At 38.5% G+C, this 26,587-nt stretch overlaps 1 protein-coding gene across 6 annotated transcripts in view; it reads left to right on the forward strand.

The window, feature by feature from the left end:
- Positions 1 to 26,587, forward strand: part of FANCC (FA complementation group C) — a 263,659-nt gene that overhangs the window by 66,691 nt on the left and 170,381 nt on the right. For 2 of the 6 annotated variants that reach the window (XM_029202038.1, XM_029202043.1), the window contains exons 2-3: positions 21,357 to 21,599; positions 23,265 to 23,349. In XM_029202038.1, the coding sequence (XP_029057871.1) occupies positions 21,435 to 21,599; positions 23,265 to 23,349 (250 nt within the window). In that variant the 5' untranslated portion in view covers positions 21,357 to 21,434. Of the gene's footprint in view, positions 1 to 14,541; positions 14,677 to 17,442; positions 17,636 to 21,356; positions 21,600 to 23,264; positions 23,350 to 24,406; positions 25,729 to 26,587 lie in introns of those variants that run through there. The other 4 variants (XM_029202039.1, XM_029202040.1, XM_029202041.1 and 1 more) reach the window with 4 other exon arrangements.

Here is a 26,587-nt window from a genome sequence, read left to right on the forward strand (position 1 = left end):
TTTTGTAATTGGCAATAACTAAGAGCTTCATGAAAGCCTGAAGGGCTACAGAAAGAACCCTGTTTTTGCCATGGCTTTAGTTTTATTCTGTATGTATACAGCATAGCAGAAACAATGTCATACTCTGATATTAGATAATAATATCCCATAAATTGTCTTTCCCTATGTATTTTCTTCTTTATTCTATTTTACTAGTATCTCATTTGGCCTCCAGCTTTGCTGGTCTAGAACTTCTGTGTTCATTTTTTTCTTTTTTTTTTTTTTTTGCGTTACGCGGGCCTCTCACAGTTGTGGCCTCTCCCGTTGCGGAGCACAGGCTCCGGAGGCGAAGGCTCAGCGGCCATGGCTCATGGGCCTAGCCGCTTTGCGGCATGTAGGATCTTCCCAGACCGGGGCAGGAACCCACGTCCCCTGCATCGGCAGGCGGACTCTCAACCACTGCGCCACCAGGGAAGCCCCTTCTGTGTTCATTTTAAGCTCCTTGAGGGGAGGGGGAGACTATTGTAATCATCTTTAAATGAGTTTGGAAAACAAAGCACAATTCCCTAATCTTAGTACTGTGCCTTGTATGGTTTAAAATTTGACTGAATAACTTGACATATTATCCTTTCCAGGCCCATTAGAACTACTATAGGTTCTCCCCTTGAGTTTTCTCTGCTTCTTGTAAAACAGGTAGGGGAAGAGTTCTAGAAATAGTGGTATTCACTGAGATAGCTGAAGCTGGATAGGAGAGAAAGAGGATATTGACAGTAGCAAGACTCTTTACTGTGGTTATTAAAGCAAAAATGATGAAACAACATCAAGCTCAGATAGCAGCTAGTAATAACTAGAGCTGACAGTGAACCCTGCTGGCATCAGCTCCTTGCCTCACTTCTTTTGCTGTATAATGAGTCTTGGTCTGAAGTTGGTTGTGATACCATGATGGTGAACAAGGCATCCAAGAAAGTCCATGTTTGATGCTGCTGGCAGAAGCGTGGTGGGCAAGGAAGAGAAATTTAAATCCAGACTGTCATTCCAGGGAGGACAAATCTCTTGTTGCTAGAAGTTGCTGGAAACATTTAAGGTTCTGCTTTTTCAGGGAGTTTCTTGGGGTTGTCTCTAAAATGAAAGATGGTCACTTCACTTTGTATCCACCAACTGTTAAGGGAAGAGGCAAAATTCTTGTGGGACTTCTGAATCAGCTTGGGTGTGCTGATCTGAGCTGCTTAATTCCCCATTGTCTCGGCAGGCTGTCCGGTCTCAGTGAGCTCACCCGGAGCTCCAGCAGCTTTCCTCTTGAGCCTTGTGACCCAGCAGATCCAGTGATGTGCCGGGTGCTTTCTGGTAGCTTTTGAGATTTTCTTTTTACAATTAATATTTTAGTTTGTGTGGGTTTGTTTTTTCTTTTTGTTTTGTTTTGTTTTTTTATAATTGAAGTAGAATTTACTTACAATGTTATATTAGTTTCAGGTGTACAACATAGTGATTTGATATTTTTGTACATTACAAAATGATCACCACAGTAAGTCCAGTTACCATCTGTCACCATACAGAGTTATAACAATATTACTGACTGTATTCACTGTGCTGTATATTACATCCCCATGACTTATTTATTTTATAAATGGAAGTTGGTAGTACCTCTTAGTCCCTTTCACCTGTATTGCCCATTTCACTTCTCCTCTGGCAACCACTGGTTTTTTCTATGTATCTATGAGTCTTTTTCTGTTTTGTTATGTTTGTTCATTTGTTTTTAAGATTCCACATGTAAGTGAAACATGTTATTTGTCTTTTTCTGTCTGACTTATTTCATTTAGCATAACACCTTCTAGATCCACCCACGTTGTCGCAAATGGCAAGATTTCATACTTTTATATGGCTAAGCAATATTCCATTGTGTGTGTGTGTTCATGTGTGTGTGTGTGACATCTTTATCCATTTATCTATTAGTGGACTTCTGGGTTGCTTCCATATCTTGACTATTGGAAATAAAACTGCAGTGAACACTGGTTTGCATATATCTTGTTGAATTAGTGTTTTTCTTTTCTTGGGATAAATACCCAGAAGTGGAATTTCTGGACCATATGATAGTTTTATTTTTAATTTTTTGAGGAACCTCCATACTGTTTTCCGTAGTGGCTGTACCAATTTACATTCCCACCAACAGCGTACTAGGGTTCCTTTTTCTGCACATCTTTGCTAACATTTATTCTTTGTTATTTTTTTGACGATAGCCATTTGACAGGTTTTGATTTGCATTTCCCTGATGATTAGTGATGCTGACTATCTTTTCATGTGCCTGATGCCTGTCTGTATGTCTTCTCTGGAAAAATGTCTATTCAGGTCCTCTGCTCATTTTTGCTCATTTTTTAATTGGATTTTTTTTTTTTTTTTTACATATTGAGTTGTATGAGTTTCTTATATGTTTTGTATATTAATCCCTTACTGGATATATCATTTGCAAATGTTTTCTTCCATTCAGTAGGTTGCCTTTTTGTTTCATTGGTAGTTTCCTTTGCTGTACAAAAGGTTTTTAGTTTGATGTGGTCTCCTTTGTTTATTTTTGCTTTTGTTGCCCTTGCCTGAGGAGACATATCAAAAAAAATTCCTAAAGACTGATGTCAAAGAGCTTATTGCTTGTTTTCTTCTAGGAGTTTTATGGTTTCAGGTCTTAAATTTAAGTCTTTAATTCAGTTAAATATACTTATTTTGTTGGACTATTTTATAATATTCATTTCATCTGAAATGAATTAGTGGTTTGATGGCTGAGTTTTAGTTGCCTTTATTGGCATTAGATTTCTTCATGTACTTTAGAATTTTGGTTGAATGGCCTATTTTGAATGAGATATATTTTTTAATTGCTTTCATTCATTCATTTTCCACCTATCTTTCTCCCTCTCTGCTCAGTCTTTTCTTGTTCAGCAATTTATAGTTGTCTCTGACTGGCTTCCACAGAGCCCCAGTCTAGAACTGCAGTGGTGTTTCAGTTACTTGGGCAATCACAGGCTGCTTCATTGAGTTCCTGGTCGGTCTATGTTCTCCCTCCTCCCTAGGCCACAGCTCCATATGAGATAACCAACTTTCTTTCAGGAATGGAGGAACCCTCCTCCAGTTTCACCTCTGACCCTGCCTTCAAGTATGATGCTAGGTCTGAGTCTGTCCTTTGTGGGTTATGGTTAGCCACCAAATTGTGTAGGTCTCATGCTTCCAGTTTCAGTGCCTGTTTTTGGATCCTGAGCTTAGCGGGCTAAAGGCTTTAACTTTGAGGATTTACCTCACTGTGTTTCTGCCCTATATCAATTTCACAGAAATGTTTATATTGTTTTTGAGCTTGCCTGCATCCTCTTCGTTTTCTCTTCTTGTTTCCTGTCTCGTTGCTGTGTTTGGAGTAGAGGGGATCCATCAAAGAGTGAATTTACTTGCCATCTTAACTGGAGGTCACATGGGCTGAGGGTTTAAAGGAAGCAAAGTCAGATATTTGGTTTTACATAGTACTAAAAGCTAACCACAAAAATGCTTTTCTGTGTGACTTCAGTGACCATTAGCATACATTTATTTAAACTCCTCCTTCAGAGGCTTGCAGCCCCAAAAAGATCCGTGGGATTAAGCATGATGCCATAGTTCTCTACAAGGATTTCACCTTTTATTTTTTTATACATATATAAATTTATGTATTTATTTTTGGCTGCGTTGGGTTTCCGTCACTGTGCGCGGGCTTTCTCTAGTTGCGGCAAGCAGGGGCTACTCTTCGTTGCACTGCATGGGCTTTTCATTGCGGTGGCTTCTCTCGTTGCGGAGCACGGGCCCTAGGCGCAGGGGCTTCAGTAGTTGTGGCACGCAGGCTCAGTAGTTGTGGCTCGCAAGCTCTAGAGCACAGGCTCAGTAGTTGTGGCATATGGGCTTAGTTGCTCTGCGGCATGTGGGATCTTCCCAGATCAGGGCTCGAACCCCTGCATTGGCAGACGGAAGAGTCTTAACCACTGCGCCACCAGGGAAGTCCCTTATTTTTCATTTTCATGGTAATTTTAAGAATTCAGTTGTTTCCAAACACCTAACTGCCCACAGTTCTAACTGAATAGTGTCTTAAGATGTCAGTGCCTACAGTTGTGCTTGTCTTGGCACCAAGTGGCACTTCTTTTAGATGCTGAAAACCGAACAGAGGTGAAAATGTAAACAATGTGTTTGAATGGGAGAGTGAGAGATTGCTGTTTCTTGCTGGGCGAGGTGCCCCTTCTTGATGCTCCCTGCAGCACCCCGTGTTTCCATCTCTCCCAGTCCTTCCCAGGAGGGATTGTGTTTTATCTGTTTGCAGTTCCTGATTTCCTCATTAGCCATGGGTTGCTTGAGAGCAGGTAACACTGCCATCTTTTTTTTTTTTTTTTTTTTTTTGCGGTACGCGGGCCTCTCACTGCTGTGGCCTCTCCCGTTGTGGAGCACAGGCTCCGGACGCGCAGGCTCAGCGGCCATGGCTCACGGACCCAGCCACTCTGCGGCATGTGGGATCTTCCCAGACCGGGGCACGAACCCGTGTCCCCTAAATTGGCAGGCAGACTCTCAAGCACTGCGCAACCAGGGAAGCCCCTGCCATCTTTTTATTTGCAGTGTTTTTAGAGTTCCTGTCGTATGGTAGTTTTCCAATAAATGTGTGGGATTTTTTGTTTGTTTTTGTTTATTTAGTAATAAATTATGAGTAGAACTAAGGGTGGGAAGAGGCAGAAATAACTTGCAGCCAAGTAGGCAAAAAGATTTCTAATATTTTTATATCTATTGTGCTCCTCAGCCCATTTTTGTTATCTGGTCTCACCGAAAGCTCACAGTCTTACTGTCAGTTAAGTGAATTGAGGACAGGAATGCAAGGAAAGTAAGTAACCACTATTTCTGACAGAATGTATGTGGGAAGACTGGTATTTTTCAAGTCCCAATACTAGGTCTTTGGTTCTCTGATGGAGAACAAGGTCAGGGGTTTCTATCTGAGCAGCTTCAAAGGTAAACCACTCATGAAGGGATGCTTCTACTTGGAAGCCAGATCCAGGGAGCAGCTCTACTTCCCACGTGGCTAGGGACATGGGTGGGAGAATGGAGCTCAGTAAATCTCCAGAAAGTTATCTGCTAGATTAAACTTCCCTAATTCTTGGCGAAGTTGAGTGAAGAATGTGTATACTCTGCACCTGGATTGCAGTTGCCTCCTCTGATTCCTTAGGCCCAGATTTTGTTTATGATTGGGGTTTGTTTGAAATTATCTGCAAATTTCAGGTCTGTGCTTTTGGTTAGAGTAGCTCAGAGGCCAGACACTCCTGACTCAACAGAGAAAAAGCCAGCTCCTCCTAGTGGACCTTTTCTTAAAACCTCATTGTTTTTAGGGGAAAAAAATATCACTTGTTTCTCTCATAAGTGCTTTATGGGAACAAGAATATTTTATTGTGAATTTTTTTAGAACGCTACAAACAAAAAGACAAATTGATCACTTCTACTTAAAGTAATGAAGCAAAGAAACATTAAAGTAAATTAAAAATACTGGTATCCGGTTTTCAGTAAAGAAGAGGAGGAATATTGTCAAGTTTAAGCATAGTTGAGCATAAATTTCTTAACTTTATATTTGATTATATTTATGGAGGTTTTAAGTAGTTTCAGACAAGGCCGTTGTGCCCCTAGTTAGTGACATTGATTGGAGGCTAGGTGTTTGATTTGTCTCTTTTCTTTCTTCCATAAACAGTGTGTTTTCTAGCATTCTGTCCATAAATCTCTGTTTGGTGCTTATTTCATGGGAGAAGTGACTTCAGTTGACTCATGCTCAGGGGAAATGAGGAAAAATAAAAACCAGTGCTTTTTATCAGGTTGCCACTTTGAGTAGGTTATGGTCTGTATTTGGCATGTGTAGACTTACCTCTCATACCTCTGGCTTGGAGATTGTGCAGACTAAAAGGAAGCAATTTCTAACTCTCTTGGCCCCCCGACAGGTACAGTATGCAGCCATTTTTGATACTATGAGGTTTATAATGAGCGTTGTTTTAAATGTTGACAATCTGGGAGCTACACAGCGTTCTTTCAACACAAAATCAGTCAAAATTTTATCTTAGTCTCTCCTTTACAACAGCCTTAGTGGATTTGTTTGTTTACTTATTTATTTATTCACACATTTGTTCAACAAATATTTATTGAGCTTCTACTGTGTGCCAGCTACGTACACAATGGTGTTTTTCAGAATGTGTTCAGCAAACTAGGTTCTGAGGAGATGTGCCAGCTAGGACACATTTGACCGTAAGAAAACCCAATGAAAGGTGACTTAAGCCAAAAGGAAAATTTCGAGATTGGCTCCTTCATTCCCTCAGCTGTGCTAGTGAGAAGACCCCGGTCCATCTTTCTGCTTTGCTATTTGCAGCATGTTGGCCAGTCCTCTCAGGCTTACTTGCTTGATTCCCAAGGTAACTACTGCTGTTATTTTGTGTCACATGAAGACTACAGTGTCTAATATGGAAAAAAGTGAATTTATTTAAGATTGAGAAAAACTCTCTCAATAATCCTCCAGCTGAAGTTCTTATTGTCCAGAGTTGCATAACATTGCCCATTCCTACATTCCTACAGTTAGTTGGAAGACAAATGGAAATACCATTACTGGTCTGCACCAGCCATTCTCAAAATGTGGCATTGGGTATCTCTGAGACACTTTCAGGAGATTCACAAGAGCAAAACTATTTTCATAATAATGCTAAAACATCGTTTGTGTTTTTTACTAGTCTAATTTTCTCACTAGTCTACAGTGGAGTTGTTAAGAGGTTACATGATATATGATGACGTCATTGCTCTGGCAACTAATAGAATATATTCTTGGGTTTTAAATTTTCTCAGTTTTAATTTCTAACGTGGTAAATATTGATAAATATAACTCACTTAAACAAAAGCTGTCAGTAATGTCCTCAATAACGTGTATGAGTATAAAGGGGGCCTGAGAACAAAATGTTTGAGATCCACTGGTCTTCATTAATCAAGATTCACCCGTGGCATTTGGGAATATCCCAGCCTCCCCCAAGACTCAGTGGCTGTGAGATTCCTGGACAAAACTGATTCTGTTAACAAAGAAGCAGTAGAGGAGTTAGGCTGTTGGATGGGCAACCAGCAGTGTTTATAGAACCATTATGAGGAGGGGGCTTTGGCAGGGAGGGCATGGCTCAGACCCAGGGTGTGCTCCAGGTCCTGCCTCTGGTTTGACTGGAGCCACCCCACCCAGGTCCATCCTTTCTTTTTTAATTGTGGTAAAATATACATACCATAAAATTTACTATTTTAACCATTACTTAAAAGTATACAGTTAAGTGGCATTATTACATTCACATTCTTGTGCAACCATCACCACCATTCATCTCCAGAACTTTTTCATTTTCCCAATGGAAACTTTTTACCCGTTAAACAATATATCCCCACCTCCTCCATTTCTCCCAGCCCCTGACAACCACCATTGTACTTTCTGCCTCTGAGTTTGACCATTCTGGGTATCTCCTGTCAGTGGAGTCATACAGTATTTGTCCTTTTGTGTCTGGCTTATTCCTCTTAGCATAACGTTTTCAAGGTTCATCCATGTATCAGAATTTCCTTCCTTTTTATGACTGAGTAATAGTCCACTGTCTGCATATATTCATTGTGTTTATCCATCCGTTGATGAACATTTGGGTTGTTTCTACCTTTTGGCTACTGTGAATGCTGCTATGAATATGGGGAAACAAATTATCTGTTTGAGTCCCTACTTTTTTTTTTTTTTAATTAATTTATTTATTTTTGGCTGCATTGGCTCTTTGTTGCTGTGTACGGGTTTTCTCTAGTTGCAGTGAGCGGGTGCTACTCTTCGTTATGGCGTGCAGGCTTCTCATTGTGGTGGCCTTTCTTGTTGCAGAGCACGGGCTCTAGGGCACACGGGCTTCAATAGTTGTGGCTTGTGGGCCCTAGAGCGCAGTCTCAGTAGTTGTGGCACACGGGCTTAGTTGCTCCACGGCATGTGGAATCTTCCTGGACCAGGGCTCAAACCCATGTCCCTTGCATTGGCAGGTGGATTCTTAATCACTGTGCCACTAGGGAAGCCCAGCTTTCAATTATTTGGGGTATGTACATAGAAGTGTATCATATGATAATTCAATGTTTAATTATTTTAAAGGAAACACCATACCATTTTCCACAGTAGCTATACTCTTTTGCATTCCCACCAGCAGTTGAGGTTCCAGTTTCTCCACATCCTCACCAACACTTGCTATTTTTTGTGTTTTTTGATGATAGCCAGCCTAATGGGTATAAAGTAGTATCTCATTGTGGTTTGATTTGCATTTCCCTAATGATTAGTGATGTTGAACTTCTTTTTATGTGTTTATTGGCCATTTGTATATCTTTGGAGAGATGTCTGTTCAAGCCCTTTTCCCATTTTTTAAAAACTGGGTCATTTGTTTTTTTGTCATTGAGTTATAGTTCTTTGTATATTCTGGATATTAATCCCTTATCAGATATATGATTTGCATGGGTCTGTCCATTTTGCATGTAGAACTTTTACACAAGATTTCATTTTGCTAAATGATTTTTAAAAGAGCTTTAAAGCTCTATATCACTGTTGTTATTTTCACATTTGTCATCCTAGGTGTTACACACTGCACTGGTTTAGAAGGTATAGATGGTAGGACCTTGGTAATTACTTCAGTGCTCATGATTAATTTACAATAACTGCTTTAGAATTTCTCACACTATTCAAAATGTGGCACTGGCTACTCTTATTTGCACACGTGGCTTTATAGATTACCTCATATTTGCCATGAAAGAAAACGATGATTAAGGCTAAATGATTTTTTAAATATTTTTTCTTTCATCCATGGCAGTTGTATACTTTGACAGAACTTTAAAGGTACCAGATTCTTCATCATATCAGCTGAGTAGGGATTCTTTTTAGACTTTTCAGAAAATCTTTAAAAGGTTGAGTTCTAACATGTTTCTAGATGGAACCATCATTTGAGATGTGAAAGTGTCATTCAACCAACAGTAATGCAAATGGAGGACCAGAATATCACAGGTTAAATTATAGAATGTTTATTTTTCCATCCTGAAATCTAGTAACTTAGGAGGGGAAATAATGTCATATAATGTTAAGCAAGAGGTTGAAATTGCTCATGTCATTACTGGTCACTGGTCCTAGCACTGTGGTAGACTGGACATACTGTGCAGCCCTGCTTGTGGCTCTTTAAGTCGGAGCTGCTGAAATGCTCAGGTGTTAACATAGAACTTTAGGAACCCAGTTTGCTTTCTGAAAGATAATTTGAGAACCACTGGCTTAGGGCTGTCCCATGCCAGGTTCTTAAACCTCTTGATTTCTAAATTAAGGGAAATGTTTTTGTTTTTATGAATTAGGACGCTTTGTTCCAGCCTGTCTCCCAATTGTTTCTTCACTTTTTGTCATCTTTCTTCAGACAGTACGTTAAGTGTTTTGATGCTTTTATTTCCTTCTTCTACTCTAATGAATTGTGCCTGGTGAAATCCATATACCTTGTGTCGACATGTCTCTGAAGCTTTTGAATATATCCTTTTTCTAAAGAATAGAAGTCAACCAAAATGGGGGAATCTTTTAGCCCTGAAGTATTACTTCTCTCTCACCTGCTGTACTTTGAGTCTGAGTATGAACCCTCATAGACATTGAGGGTATTGAGGGTATGCAATAGTGTATCTTTGTGCCATGTGATTTGAGTTCATAGAATAGTACGTGGCAAGCAACAAAGTAACTTTTGACCAATTTATAGATGAGAGGGAAAGGGCAAATGCAGTGATCCCAACCTGACACCATTTTGACCCTGTCTCTTTTGGGTATCTCAGGTGTTTGCTGGACCCCAGAGCTGGTTTCCCTTGCCACTTTACTCCTCCCCCTCCCACCTCCTGCTTTCCTCTGATCAGCAGGAAACAGGGACATGAACAAGCACATGGGAATCTTTCACAGGACAGTCATTTCCATTCAGGTGTCTAGGTCTCTCTGCTCATAGGACTTTCCCTTTAGTTCACTCTTCATAAGAATTTCTGAAGGTCATTTTATTTTCTTTTGGATATATATACTGAGGAGACTAGCAATTCTGTTATTTTTAGTCTCTATGTAGAGAAGGTGAAATCATTGTTTGATTCCTTAGGAACCTGTGTAAATGTGCTAAAAGAGAAATATTCAAGAAATGAAAAAGGGGATTTCCTTCTAACTTTCCATGCCCTTTGCTTTTGCTACGTTAGTATACATTAGTATATGTGTGTGTGTGTGTGTGTGTGCACAAAATACTTGTTAAAATCTTGAGTTTTGAGGAAATATGTCATTGAACGTCCACCTTTCTTTTATGCTCTTAAATAAAAGATGCTAAACAATATTTCTTTAGTTGTTTGTATGAAATGAATATAGGCATAGGCGTCCATGTGAGGGCATATACACTCAGCAGGATCATAAGAAAGCCAAGGATTTACATTCAGGGCAGTATCAAGGATTTTGGTACCAATCAAAAGATGTGGTATCAATCAAAAGTATAGTTAGTTCTCAGTTGTGTAGTAAGTGTGCAGATTAACTGGTATAAAAAAATCAGTGCATTTGTGAAAAAAGTTGAAATCACTATGAATCTGAAGAATCACCCCCATTTTACAAGGCATACATTTCTCTTTTTTTTGAGATACATGGACACTGCCTCATACATGAGCACAGACCATCTATCTCATGCTCTCACCAGTTATCCTCCCCTGCGTGGTAGATTGGATGTCTCTCCCCTCCTGTGGCAATGGCCCTCACAGGGCAAAGCAGTAGCCATATAGCTAAGGGAAGGCAGATGGAGGGAGAAGGCTGTGGATTTTCTCTTCCTCAGAGCCAGGATTGGGAAAATGGGGACATTTTGAGGACAGGAATGAAGAAGAGGAAGCAAGCACTGGAACTGTATCCCTGGCCAATTCTGGTGGTTTTAATATTTTCAAACAGAGAACTCAACTAAAAAATAGAAAATGCAGACTATTTCAGCAATTTAAAACCTTTTATTATGTTCATCAAGTACTTTACGTCTTGCTTCGCATTTACAAACGATACTATGTTTTCTTTTTTTTCCTTACCTTTGGGGTGATATCTGTATGGCAAATATGTAGCTAGAAGTTAAAACAATTTTTCTGTAGTTGTGGAAATAATACATGTAGAAAAGTACATAAACATGATTTACACTTTAATAAATTATTAAAACGTTAATACATATGTAACTGCCATCCAGGTCAATAAATAGAATATTGCCAGCATCCTGAAAGCCTTTCTCACATACCCTCCCAATAATACTGCTTCCTTTCCTCTAAATGTAGCAGGTTTCCTGGCTTTTTTGGGGGTAATCACTACAGTTTAGTTTTACCTGTTTTTGAACATTATATAAATGAATCATACCTTATATATTCTTATGGGTTGGTTTCTTTCTCTCAGCCAGTGATTGTCAGTTCATCTCTATGACTGTAGTAGTAGTTTCTGCATTTTTATTGCTCCATAGTATTCCCTTGTATGAATATTTTATTTATTCTACTCTTGATTGGCATATAGGTTGTTTTCAATTTAGGTCTATTATGAATAATACTGCTACGAGCATTCTACTAGTGTACATAAACACATAAGCTTAGAGTGTGCTTTGAGGGAAAACTTGTAATTCATGGATTTTTGTCTGATTATCCTATGATTTACCGAGAGAAGTGTGTGAAAATTTCCTGCTATGATTGGAATTTATTATTTTTCATTGTAGTTAATTTCTGTGTTATATTTTAAGCTTTATATGTTGTTCTACATTCCCATGTTATTGTGTACATGTAAACTTAAATTGTCACGTATTCCTGGTAAATTAAACATTTTATCATTATGAAATGATTCTCTTTACCTCTAATAATGCTTTTTGCGCTAAAGTGTATTTAAATTGAAACTATTTGATTTTCTTTTTTTAACATCTTTATTGGAGTATAATTGCTTTTCAATGTTGTGTTAGTTTCTGCTGTATAACAAAGTGAATCAGTTATATGTATACATATATCCCCATATCCCCTCCTGCTTGCGCCTCCCTCCCACCCTCTCTATTTGATTCTTTTGGTTAGGTTAACATGGCATTTTTTTTCCTTATTCTTCTTTTAGCCTCTCTGTTATCCCTATATCCTTGTGTTTTAGATGTGTCTTTTGTAACAACATTTAGCTTTCTAAAAAATTCAAAACTGATAATCTTTGGTTTTTACTTGTAGAATTTAATCTATTTGCATATTATATAATTACTGATATATTTGAGTTTAAATCTACCATCTTATTGTGTGCTTTTTATTTATTTTGTCTATTCTATATTCCTTTTCTCTCCAGTCTTGCCCTTTTGGGGGTTAAGTGTTTTTTACTATGAATTTTTCTCCTCTGATAACTTGGAGATTCTACACTGTCTTTTATTCTTCCGTTAGTGGATAGCCTAGAAATTATGGTATGCTTTTTTGAATTATTAAAGTCGAATGTTAACATTTTTATCCTCCTTTTCCTGGAAAATGCAAGGACTTTAGAACTCTTTAAGTCTGTCATTCTCCTGGCATATGTACTATTGTTTTTTATATTTTAATTTCAGTATATATATGTATAAAACCCCAATAATACTATTCTTATTTTATATCATAAGTGTTAATTTAAAATTTCACATGTATTTATCATTTTTTATTGTTTTTTCATTTCTTCTGACATCTCTAGACTTCCATCTGGAATCATTTTCCATCTGCCTGAAGAGCGTCCTCTAGAGCAGGTTTACCGGTGACAGATTCTTTCAGTGTGTCAAAAAGGCTTTATTTTACCTTTATTCCTGAAGAGTATTTTAGCTTGGTGTAGTATTCTAGGTTGGTCCTTTCTTCCTTTCATTGCATTGAAGATAGGTTTTCTAGCTTTTTCTCACTGTATTTCTGTGTATCTTATCCATTCTTCTGTATTTTTCCATTGTTTTTACTTTCCATGTTGAATTCTGGATAGTTTCTTCTAATATATCTTCCAAGTTTATCAAATCCCTTTTCAACTGTGTTTAATTAGCTGTTAAACCCATCTGTTGAATTCTTAATTTCAGTTTTTTTTTAGTTCTAGAATTCCTGCTTTTTTTGTTTGTTTGTTTGTTTCTCATCTACAGGGTCATTTTTTTATAGTTTTCAGTTCCCTGATGAAATTTTGGCTTTCATCTTCACAAGGGACCCTCTTAGTTACTTTACAGTTTTTGTCAAGTTTTTTTTTTTTTTTTTTTGTGGTACACGGACCTCTCACTGTTGTGGCCTCTCCCGTTGCGGAGCACAGGCTCCGGACGCGCAGGCTCAGCGGCCATGGCTCACGGGCCCAGCTGCTCCGCGGCATGAGGGATCTTACCGGACCTGGGCACGAACCCGTGTCCCCTGCATCGGCAGGTGGACTCTCAACCACTGTGCCACCAGGGATTTGTCTAGTTCTTGAACTATCTTGAGTACCTCTCTGTTTTGGGGGTTTTTGTTGTTCTTGTCCATTGTTTTTGGGTTCTTGTTCATGTGTTCTTTTCTTCCTGTGTGCCTGTCTTTAATTATTTGATTTTGTTGGATTTGAAAAATTATTTTCAGAAATAACTAGAAAGGTATGATGATGTTATTTTTCTCCAGAGCGGAATTTTGTTTGCATCTTGCAGGTACCTAGCAGCACTAGCAACCTGGGACCACCTTAATTCAGTTTCAGTTTCATAGTTAGGCTGTAGTCTGTATGCAGGCTGGTTGCTTCTGGGTCACCCATACTCTCAGGGTGGACCTCTGTGGGTGCAGTCCTCAATGTGGGGTGGTTTACGAGGACCTCACTTTGACGGGCCTGGGTCCTACTTTTACTCTCTAGCAAGGCTGTCACAATTGCTGCTTTGTCTTTAAACTACCTCTTCAGGACCAGAAAAGCCTCCCTAGGCCTGTGCCACCTTATGTGCCAAGATCTTTCTCTGAAAATTCCACACTATCTTGCTGTTTCTTTGGTGATTTTTGAATTACGTTTTTATATTTCATGTAGCTTTATAGAATAACTTTCAGCAAGAAGGTTGGTCTCAACTATATAGTCTGAAATAGAACTGAAATTGGGTGCAATTTTTTTTTTTTTTGCGGTACATGGGCCTCTCACTGTTGTGGCCTCTTCCATTGCGGAGCACAGGATCCGGATGCGCAGACCCAGCGGCCATGGCTCATGGGCCCAGCTGCTCCACGGCATGTGGGATCCTCCCCGACTGGGGCACGATCCCGCGTCCCCTGCATCAGCAGGCGGAGTCTCAACCACTGCGCCACCAGGGACGCCCTGGGTGCAATTTTAAAGAAAGTATGTTTGCATTAAATATAGTCTGTATCATACTTTTTTCTACCTCACCTATCCTGGTTAATCAAGAGAACTTATTATAGACTTTACCTCCAGCTATTTTAGAGTGGCTAGAAAAGCCAGATAAAATGTATTTGGAAGATACTGGAGAACTATGAAGGTACTCATAACTCAAGTGGTTAAGATCTTGGGATGAAGGGAGGTGCAAAGTTCTGAGCAGACATTTTACAGCAGCTTTTCAACCTCAGGGCATTTGTCATTTCTTGAGAAGCTGGGAGAGACCAAGAACCTAGAAGAGGGCCTGTACTACTAAAAGTGAGAGAAGTTAGCAGAACTTTTGGCAATTTCACAGGATTGGAGAGACATACATTGGAGTTCCAAAGGTAAGATTGTTAACCTGACTACCTAAAAATGTAAAACTTCTATACATCAGGAAACATCATAAAAGCAGGAGAATGGATAAAATTAGAAAAATCACTATTTTTCAACCTCTAATGGACCTAAAATGATCATCAGAAGATCCTAAAACCATTAGAGAAAAGGTGGTGGTGAACTTTATAATGGATGGATTTGTTTGACAATACCTGAAACCACTGATCAGTTTCAACATTATGATACATGAGACAACCAGATATTATATGTGACTTCTGATTTGATTCAAAGAACAGAACACCACAAATGAAGTATTCTTGCAAAAGAACTAACCCTGAATCTAATGAAACCTCTAGGTCTAGCTATCCGTTTGCAAGCAATATAGAAGAGAGAGCAAAACATGTTAAAGACCACCACAAGAAATGCTAAATGCACAAGTGTGAAAGATTCTATAGGTCAAATGTGTTGGTTTTTCCCGGGGATAAATGATATGAAGAGGTTAAAAAAAAATAAAAGAGGGGTACTTGTTACAGATTAGAGAAGCCTTGTTTTTACATCATTTTGTTACAGATTAAAGGAGAAATATCAATATTGACTACATTCAATGTGTGGATCTTGTTTGGATCCGAATATAAACGATCCAAATATAAAGGGAAGTTTTTAAGAAATTTGAACATAGAAGGGCTATTAGATGATAGCATTGTTGGCTTTATTGGATATGAAAGAGATGTTGTAGTTAAGTTTCTTCTAAGTCTTTATGAAAAAGAGACACAGGGCTTCCATGGTGGCTCAGTGGTTGAGAGTCCGCCTGCCGATGCAGGGGACACGGGTTCGTGCCCCGGTCCGGGAAGATCCCACATGCCGCGGAGCGGCTGGGCCTGTGAGCCATGGCCGCTGTGCCTGCACGTCCGGAGCCTGTGCTCCGCGACGGGAGAGGCCACAACAGTGAGAGGCCCGCGTACCGCAAAAAAAAAAAAAAGACACAAATCAAGATACTTTGAGTAAAGTGATATGGTATCTGTGATTTGCTTTAAAAATGGAAAATCTTAAAAAAAAAAAAAAAAAAATGGAAAATCTTGAAAATTGTTTGAACTGTTTAAAGGGTACATAGGATTCATTTGGCTGTTTACTTTTTTTTTGAATACTAAAAAATACTCACTGAACAGTACCAAAAAAAGAAAGAAAGAAAGAAAGAAAACATCATAAACAGAATTTCACTTGTGCCACACAGTTTGTGTTTTAAGTGAGATCATCATAAAGAACTCCTTAATGGGTGAAAGTCTACGGTTTATGTCAGATAAAAAGGACATAAACTCATTTTATTTTGTATAGTGTATTCCTTAGCTGTTAGTTTTATCTGTTAGACTTGTGTAACTCTTCCACTTCTGAGGAGGCAAACCAGTCTCATTAAAACTATACGGAAAGGAAGGGCACTTCTTCAGAGCATAAGTGGGGTGTGTATACAGTTGTCCCTTGATATCTGCAGGGGGGTTATTCCAGGACCCTGCAGATACCAAAATCCACAGATGCTCAATTCCCTTATATAAAGTGGCATAGTATTTGCATATAACCTACCCACATTCTCCCATATAGTTTACATCATTTCTAGATTACTTAGAATACCTAATACAATGTAAATGCTGTGTAAATAGTTGTAAATACAAGGTAAATGCTTTGTAAATAGTAGCGGGTGCATGGCAAATTTTTTGGAACCTTCTGAAATTAAAAAAAATTTCCATCCACAGATGCAGAACCTGTGGATAGAGAGCGCTGACTGTATATTAAAAGAACAGGAAAAGGGTGTTAGGCGGGCAAAAACAACAGATATGCCCACTGTCTCTTCTTGGTTACTCAAGACGTTCAAACCTATTGCTTTCCATACAAAGAATTTTTAAAACACTTTCCACTAACATAATTTAGCTTTCTCTTCCTTCCAAAAAGGGAGGTAATTCAAAGTAATGCCTGGTTAATGCATCTAGCTTCAAGTCCAGAGGTTCTGGATAATGTCAGTTCCTTTTCCCATCTTTGTTATTATCTGTAAATTATAGATTTTAGCAAATTTATCTACTAATAATATACTTCATATATGCAGTAGTAGGAGAGGGGAAAATGAAAGAGAAGGGAATTTTAAAAAATTCTGTGACATAGCAAGCAAGACATATACAGATAGCATCCAAAAACCTCATTCATGCATTTTGACCAAGCAGGCATAATTTGCACATGATGATAGAGTGCTGCTGGGTACACCCAGCTTTGTGGCTTGGAAGATCAGTCCAGTTACTGAGGCCTGCCATAAGGTTTTTCCAGAACCCAGATCTTCCACACAGGCTTTAAAGAGTGTAGGATCTGCTGGGTCGTAGCTGAGTGGCAGAGCACTTCAGTATGGACAGATAAGCTGTATAGTGATGATTCCTCTGGGCCTACCCGTATTTCCTCCTTGCCAGGCAAGTGGGTAGAAGCAGATAAATGGTCTAAAACCCATGTAGTATATGTTACCTTCAGAATCCCAGAGGTATCAGCCAAGCATTTTGCTTCTTAGCAGGTGTAAGGTATAGCACTTATCATTCACTTTCTTTTTTGTTTGTTTATTATTATTAATTTTGAGTCAGTAACTAGTACACATGGCATTAAATTGAAAAGTTGCAAAAAGGTGTACAGTAAAAGTACAGGAAAGGACATTTCCTTTCCTGCACTTATCATCCATCTGCTTAGGTCTCCACAACGGAGGCCACCACTGGTACTAGATTCTTGTGTATCTTCATTTTAAAGGGCATATCCTGACCGGACCACAGACCATTGGATTACAAGAAACTTCCTGAAGTGGCAGGCCCTGTATGTTCATGGGATTTATATCCCACCATATGGAATACAAACAAGGCACCCGTATCTTCCTACTTTGATCAGCCTGATATCTTCAATATGGTAGACCAGTGTAATGTGCTATATCCAGAATTTATATCTTTGATTCAGGTGAAAGTCCACTGCTTTCTCATGTCCTCAGTTTATCCCCATGGAGAAATGCATTTACCAGCTTCCTAACTGTATTCTAGGTGCAAAGGGTAGTATTAATTTGCCCCAGTAGTTAGGATTCATATCTAAAAGTACACCTTGAGTTGGAGTCACCATTTGATTACGTTTATGACAGCCTAATATCACTGACTAAGACCCATTGGCCCCTCAGCTGAGGAGTGAGGTTCTCTGCAAGTCATCAGATGTGTGACTTTTTTTTTTTTTTTGATAGTCAAGTGGTTTCACTTGGCCATTCCTACTAGAAGAGTGTAATGATTCAGGACCCCTGTGTGAGAGTGATGCCTCATTGATCTGTATTACCTTCTTCCATGGACTTCTGGTTTCCAGTTCCCTAATAGGAACAGAAGTTTCACTGTCATTTTACCTGACTTGGCCCAGTAGCAGTTCTAAATTCCCCTCCTTTCTCCAAAGGTCTGTTGTCTGCAGCTCACTATCTGGTATCAGTTTGTATCCGATACTGTATAACATCAGACTGTATCAGTTTGTGTTCTTTTATTGAAAATCACAGAAACCAATAGTGGTTAATTTAAGCACACACACAAAAAAATTATTAGACGGCCCCTGGGTAGCTGACAGAATTAAAGAGAAAGCTGAAAAGTCATACCTTGTTAAGGAGATGGCATAGGGATCTAGACTAAGAGAATCTTTGAATGACTTAGTTCCACCTTTATGGCAGTCTGCTCAAGATTCGGATTCCCAGTAGAGAGTCTAGTTTGCCTATTTTGAATCATCATCTCACCCCTTGACTGATGGCATAGGTACCTTGATTAATGGACCTGCCAAGACTTGGGGAATATAGGGGAGATACTTTCCTAAAGGAAACGTAAGGTGTTGTAACTAAAAATGGAGGAGGAATGGTAAACAGGCAAAACCAACAGATGCCCATTCCAGATTGTGCAGATTAGGTCAGCATTTCTCAGTAGGGGCATCGTTGGCCTTTGGGGGAAGACCATTTTCCGTTTTGAGCTGCTGTCCCAGTGCATTGCAGTGTGTTCAGCATCCTTGACTCTTGGACAGTAAATGCCAGCAGCACCTCCACTGCTACCATCACAACCAGGGTACCACCTGTTTCACAACCACTATCATCTCCCTACTCCCACTGACCCCACTCCCCAGATAGGCTGTGAAATAGAGCGTCCAGGACCACTGTACTGCATGATCCCTAAAGCTTTTTCCATTTAAAACAATCAGATGCATTTCCATTGCTAAACTAGAGGTTGTTTGTAATTTTGTTAAAATAAAATAGTTTCTTGTCTCTTCTATCAAAAAGTTCTTCAATTTGATGTTCCCAAATATCTAAACTGACTTACATATAGAGCCATATGAAACATGTTAGAAATTCATCAGTTTGTTTCTTCAGTTTATTTCTTTGTTTAAGGGCACTGACTTTAGAGCTTAAGTCTTTGAATTCAAATTCCACAACCATAGCTTTGCTACTTACTAACAGTTACTTCCTTTGGCTTTTACATAATCTTTCTTTGGGCAATTGCATAATCTCTCTGTGCTTCTGTAAAATGAGGATAGTAGTACATACCCATTTCATAGGGTTGTTGTGAGGATCAAATTAGCTAGTATGCATAAGGTATTTAATATATTGCCAAGAGCATAGTAATTATATGAATATGTAAGCTATTACTATATTTATAAAATGGGATATTAATAATTAAGTTTTACATAGATAACATAAAAATACCTTTAAAATTTCTTTTTTGGGGGAGTTACCTTTTAAAAATTAAATTGCTCTACCTGGAAAAGCATTTTGTTGTAACATTTAGCTTAGAACTATACTTTGAAAAATATTTCCTCATTCAACATTTATTGAGCATTTCCCAGGCCTGGGCTAAATTCAGGGAAGACAGAGAATGCATGTACCAGTAGAGGCAATAATAACTGAGTGAACAAATAAATGCCCAGGGTAGTTAACCGGTGTGCTCAGAGCTGTGGAGGCATCAGCAGAAAGGCCTGGAAGGAGGGTTTGGTGTGTTGGTAAACAGATGAAAGGCCTGGAGTGGACTCTGGTCAGCTGGGGAGAGGCAACATAGGACATGGGAGGGTGTGCTGGAGCTATGTTTTACAAGGCCTTGGAGACTCTGGTAAGGAGCCGGTATCTTTTCTGCAGGGGGTTGAGATTTCCTACCAAGGGACGTATTGAAGGGGGTTTTGAGCAGGAGTATACTAGGTCTGATTTACATTTGGGAAAGTTGTTTTTGTTGACAGTGTAGAAAATGAACTGGAGGTGAATAGGTGGGACCAGATAGAAGACTCTAGGGAAGAAATGGACAGGAATAGGATGGGATGGCAGTAGTGGAAATGGAAAGAAGTGAATGAGGTCAAATGAAATCACATATATTTATTTTAGAGGTAGAATTGACAGGTATTGGTGGTGGCTTGGACGAAGAAGATAGAGAAAGAGGAATCAGACATCTAGATTTTTGGCTATGTATGTGCCATTTGACAGTATGCATATTTCCCTCTATAATTAAACTTTTAAAAAATTTTATGGTACTTTTCAAAACTAAATTTTTAGTACTATTTTAAAACATTCATCTTCCTGGTCTAGATTTTTTTTGCACTGCAGCAAAATTGTACAGTCTTCCTATTTTTTTCTTATTTTCCTGTTTAGTAATGAAAACCTCCATTGTTGATGTTATTGGCATTTAATTGGGAGCACTTTATCGCTGTTGAAGATTTAAACTCACTTACTACTTTCAGAGTAATCTTTTGAAATTAGATAGCTGAGTATTATCCCTGCCCCAGGAAACTATGAGTCTGTAAAAGCCTGCACCTGTTGAGAAGCAGCCTTCCCTTCTTTGCCCAGTATGCTTCCCATGGGTGTGGATGGCAAGGAGCTGGGATGGTGGTGAGGCACCTGGAGTTTATTTACCTATCTCTGCCTGAGGGACTCGCTCACTCTGCATGTAACTCCACTATTCTTTTTAACATGTACTTCAGATGTCGTAAGTCAGGTTTATGAGTTTTTATTTTCTGTCACTTAGGACTGGCATACCTCCTCAGCAATTGGAGTTTATCTTATTTTACCAAAATATGATTTCTTCTTGTGAATGGAGACCAAGCATATACAGCAGTCATTAATTAAATTAAGCAGATTGTTCAAATTGGTGCATGTGGAATGAATTATTTTACTTTTTTCTCAGAATTGAGAAACTAGGAAGAAAATTCATTAGACAGTAATGCATAGAGATTTTTTTTACACCTAAATGAGAAGCCAGAAGTGCATATAAAACATAAGAACTTCAAAAACATTTCTTTGGCACAGACTATTATGAAACTCCCCTGGATGTTTTTGATTTCCCATTACATTAAAATACTCAAATGAACTTCATATTCAGAGCATTTAAAAATAGCTCAATCTTAAAAAGAAGATATAAAGTATTATCAGCTGTGCTTTTTGTACATAATTAGCATGTGCCTGTGGAGATATAATGACTTTTAGTGTAATGATATTACTCACGATAATAAGTTCAGATGGTAAAAATTGGAGATACAGCTGGGTGACACATTTTAAAATAACTCAAAGATGACTTCACAGAAAGCATGCTATTTTGGTCCCTTGTAATCCTCCTTTCACTCATCAGTGGTATGAAGGCATTGATAAAAGATCCTTTTTTAAATTTTTCATTTCTTTCCCCCTTTCTTATAGATTTGATGTGTGTTCACTGTTTCCTTCAGTGTGTGACAAACCACTGTGAAGGTACATCACCTTTTCCCTTTTTCTGAGATGGCTCAAGATTCAGTAGGCCTTCCTTCTGATTTTCAGTTTTGGATGCATAAGCTTTCTGTATGGGACCAGGCATCCACTTTGGAAACCCAACAAGACACCTGTCTTCACCTGCCTCAGTTCCAGGAGTTCCTGAGGCAGTTGTATGAAGCCTTGAAAGAGATGGTGAGTAGTGGACCAAAATAATAAGGTTATTTTGTGACATCAGGAACTCTTTACCAGATATTATTAAGCCTGAATGCAGTCCAGGGACTTGTGGTATTGACCTAACGAAAGATTAGACAGACAAATTACCTGTAAATATTGCAGACAGGATGTGGTTTCCTAGTGTCTGATTCATTATGACTTCAGTCCTTTCTTTCTTGATTAGTTATATTGTCACATGAGACTTCCCGTCCAATCAGGTTGTTTTTAAATAAACAAGACTTCGACACTTGTTGTCAGGAAATAATTGGGTTTCTTTTAAAGGCCTTTGTATCTCTTAAATATTGAAGGGTTTGCTGAAACGCTTACTCTTTTCTCAACCCTATTCTAAAGTAGGCTCTACTAAGAGATGATAAATGTTAAGATCTCTTCTTTATAAATATTTTAAGTGGACTTTTCTTGTGAATATTAAGATTATGAGTGTCTTCACTATTGTTGTGTACGTTATTGTGTTCAAAATTTTGTATTTTTTCATTTTGACATAAGATTTCTTACTTTCATTGCAATAGGTATTTTTGTGAATTAATGTATTTTCATAATATCAAAATATTATTTGTTTATACTTACTTTCTAATTTCAAAATGAAAAGCAAAATTGTCATTTAATGTAGGTGTTCTTGTGTTATACTTTTCTTTCCTTAATCAAAGAAGCAAGTAGGAAATTTGAAGAACAATTAATAGTGATGATATGAGTTCACATGTCTTTAGAAAGAAGAAGAAAAGATACTGTCTGTATGAACAACTAATGCTAACTTTTAAAATTGTTTTTTGGCAATGAGACTTTAGTAACTTGACCTTAAAGTGATTCCAGAAAGTCCAGGACTGACCTTGATGCTCAGACAAATGTGAGGAATTTATTGCTTCAGCAGTAGGAAATGCTTATCATTTCAGCTTACGTGCATGTTAGCCCAGTTTGGTCTTATTTTTTAACTTTCTTGAAAGGTAAAGAAGTGGGAAAGGGCCAAGTGTACAACAGCAAGTGTATTTTTTAATCTTAAGCTGTTTTCTATTTGGTTGATTGTTTTTTGTGTCAGGTTTTAGGTCGTTGCAGACAAGTATGATGTCATTTAGCATATAGTAATCCAAATAGTAATCAACAGAGATATGTATCTATATGCTTCGGCTGCTTTTATTTCATTTTACAAGTTCCAGAGTTCTTGTCCTGTTAAACCTTCTTTGAGATAGTGCTACTGGAGCTGCCTCAGGAACTTCTCTTATTATGTTAGAAAAAAAAACCAGGATGAACATATGGTGTTATATAGATATTAGTCACCTATAATTTTTTTTCACTATTATGCAGTCTTTGTTATTTTTTAGATAAAGTGGACTTTTTTGACTTAAATATGAGTAAAAGAAAGTTAATGCTGCAATAATATTGATTTTACCTAAACTTGTTGTACTTCTTAGTTTGGGTGGCCTGGTTTAAGGATGAAGTATGGTGATTGCTTGTTAAACTTTATTAGAGTTACTTACCTAAAGATCTTCTCTAACCTTTTTCTCCCCCTACTTTTCTAAAATATATGCTAAACAAGAAACATTCAAGCTCCCGCAACCTATAATGGCAGTTCAGGCTTTTCTGAGTTGCGTAGTGTCCTTTTACTTACCAAAACATAATTTTCTTTTATAGGATTCAAGTGCAATTATTGAAAGATTCCCCACAGTTGGTCAACTGTTGGCAAAAACTTGCTGGAATCCTTTTATCTTAGCATATGGTAAGAATCCAAAGCATGTCCTCTCAAAATACAGACTTCTAATGATAATTTTAATCTTTGCATTGTTTAACAAAACACAGAACTTTAAATTATAAGCCTTTCTCTTATTTTTCATGAAACAACTTATCAGATGTATTCCTTGTTCCATTACAAAGAAGGCACCCTTTATTGTTGCCCATATATGTTTGTGTATGTGTATATAGATAAGCACACACAAACAAACACATACATGCAAATGTGTAGGAGAACAGAACTCCTTGAATTAGAGGGCAGAAACTCCCAGATGATTGTTACAACTTCATTTTTAATTCAGTGTAAAATGGTTATAATAATGAAATAATTTCTTTGTTTTGCAATTTCATATTAACTCACACACCATTTTCCATGTGTAAAATTCTTCAGTGTTTGAATTCTGCTATGGCTCTGCCATTATTTAGGGGTGACAGTTTGGTTTTACTCAAGGTTAAGAGGAATTTGGGGATACTTTGGGGGAGGTGTTCCTTCACTGACCTCCTGCCTACCTGTCTAGCCTCATTTCCTGTTTAATCCTCCACAGCTATACCACATGCATTGTAGACAGTTTAAATTACTACAGTGCTTGATGTCTGGGCCTGCGACATGCAGTTCTTTTTGCCTGGAACTCTGTTCTCATCTCATGTCCTCAAATCTTCTTCGAAATAGCCTTGCTAGGGCTGAGTTAGGAACCTTCCTTAATTGTTGGTTTGCCTGTCTGATGCCCTGGAAGACTGAATGCCTCTCAACAGCAGGAACTGTGGTTTTAGTTCTCTTTGTTGTCCCAGAGCTTAGCATAGGGTGAATAGGCACATCTGAAGGTATATAGTGGAGGTTTATTGCCTTGATTTGACTATATTGTTAGCTAATGTAATATATACTTTTCTTTCTTTCTTTTTTTTTTTTTTTTGTGGTACGCGGGCCTCTTACTGTTGTGGTCTCTCCCGTTGCGGAGCACAGGCTCCGGACACGCAGGCTCAGCGGCCATGGCTCACGGGCCCAACCGCTCCGCGGCATGTGGGATCCTACCAGACCGGGGCATGAACCCATGTCCCCTGCATCGGCAGGCGGACTCTCAACCACTGCGCCACCAGGGAAGTCCCCTACTTTTCATATTTTTAAAGTCAGAGACTAGTTGCATAATATAATGATAGTAGAATCAAAAATAATAAGAATATTCCCCTTTGATGTTTAGAGAATTATACAGTATCTCTTTCCTAGCCTGTTCTAAGTCATTAGAAGGAGCTTGAACTAGGTGGGGAAGGGACAACATTTGCATTTGGTTCCATGAGCATACATGCATGGGTGCACTGCATATACTCAAACTTACTGGCTCCACCCCCAACTTCATTCTATTCCTTTTCCTCTTCACTTAATGCCTCTTGCTTCCTCTTCCCCCTTAAGTTGACGCTTCCTCCTTTACCCACTTAGCTTGTTCAAGTTCTTGATCTAAAATGGCGAAGCCATCACTGTATTTGCCTACTAGGGCCATGCTTACCTGCCCCAAATTTATATATTTCAACTAGACCAGTGTTTCTCAAAAAACCTTTGACCAGAAATACATTTTCTATACATGTGTATATATGCATACGTACACTTATATGCATACACCCACACGTTTCATGAAAAAATGCTTGCTTTTATTATGTGCAATTCATATTCACTATACCATTTTAAAAATGGTTTTCATGACCCAAAACTGATTTTTCAATCCACCTATAGGTCGTGACCAAAAATGTGAAAAACATTGAGCTAGGCCAATGCTGTTGATGGCAGGAGAAAGGAAAAGAAACTGTTGAATTTCCTCCATTTAAAGGCATCACTTATCGTTAGATACTTCATGGATTGAATGACCACTTTTTAGAAAAAAGAAATAATATGCCCTTTAATTGTACCTAGTGGATGTGGGACACATCCTTAATTCAGAAATGTTAAAATGTGGGAAAGTTTGGGTTGTAGAATTGAAGTAGAACGCATTGCTCACTTTGTGCTGAGCACTGTTCTCTATGGATTGCATCATGGGTCTAACTGAGTTCTTGATAGGCTTGCAGGATAGGTATTTATGGATTAGCCTAAATATGTCACTTTTCTCAGAATATAGAACTAATAAAATCCAGGATCCTACTCCTCTAAAGCCCATGTTGTTGTAATGATCTGCCCCCATGGATTGTACCACTGTGGTTGAAATGTTCCAGTCCTGGCTTTACCACCAGCCACCTTCATGTGAATGTATATAGTCACTATTTTTTTTTTTTTTTTTTTTTAATGTCAAGCCCTAGGAAAACATGGCTCACAATTTCTGCCCTCTAGGAGCTTCCAGTCAGGGAAAAAAGAAACCTAAGGAGATCAGCCAGAGTCAGGATGATGGTTGGTACTGTGGAGCTTTGACTAAGTTGCTGAGGGGAAGGAGAGTTTCACAGGGGAGGTTTTGCGGGGTCTGACTCTTGGAGGAAAATAGATGAGATAGGATTTTCTAAGGCAAGAACTAAGGCAAGAACTCACTGGGTCTCCGATTCTTTATTTGTAAAAGTGAGAGACTGGGCTGATTTTTCCCTGTGGACTTAGACTTGCATCTGTCTGTGATCTTTCCTTAGCACCTAATCTCTATTACTTTGGCCCCCTCTGTGAACCAGAAACAAATTCTCCATCTCTTTCTGTTTAAATGCCTGTGTTACCATTTGAACTGCCCATTAAATTTCAGTTTCCTGTTTGAGGTATGCATTTGGTTTTGAGCTAGTAGAGGAGACTGACAGGCACAGAACTCATGAGTAATCAAATCTTGCCTGTGTTGCCACTGTTGTTTCACTAGTTGGGCACTTTCTTCCAGGAAGGGATATTTTCTTATGGTTTTGTAATATCAAAATTATTTTTTAAGTACAGTAAGAGTAAACAGTTTCCATCAAGGAAAGAAGTAAGTAAGTGAGACTAGGATCAGAAATAAGGATAATAAGGAAGGAGGAAGGATTTGCAAATTAAAAGACTCCACAAAGGGAAGAGAGAAAATAGTTAATAGAAAGGGAAAAAACACCTTTTATTCAGTGGTGTTCTCTCCATAAAATTACTGCCTTCACCTCCTTGGAGTTCTGGCTAGTAGGTTCTAGGTCTGAGCTCATGATTAACATATTATAGCTATAACCTGTTTTCCTCATGCTTTTTATTACTGTGTGAGAGTTTGCCCCCAAACTTGGCAGCTTAAAACAAGTATTTATTGTCTTAAAAAATGCTG

The sequence above is a fragment of the Monodon monoceros genome, unplaced genomic scaffold (genome assembly GCF_005190385.1).
Source record: "Monodon monoceros isolate NGI ecotype Baffin Bay Population unplaced genomic scaffold, NGI_Narwhal_1 Super_Scaffold_5, whole genome shotgun sequence".
NCBI lineage: Eukaryota > Metazoa > Chordata > Mammalia > Artiodactyla > Monodontidae > Monodon > Monodon monoceros.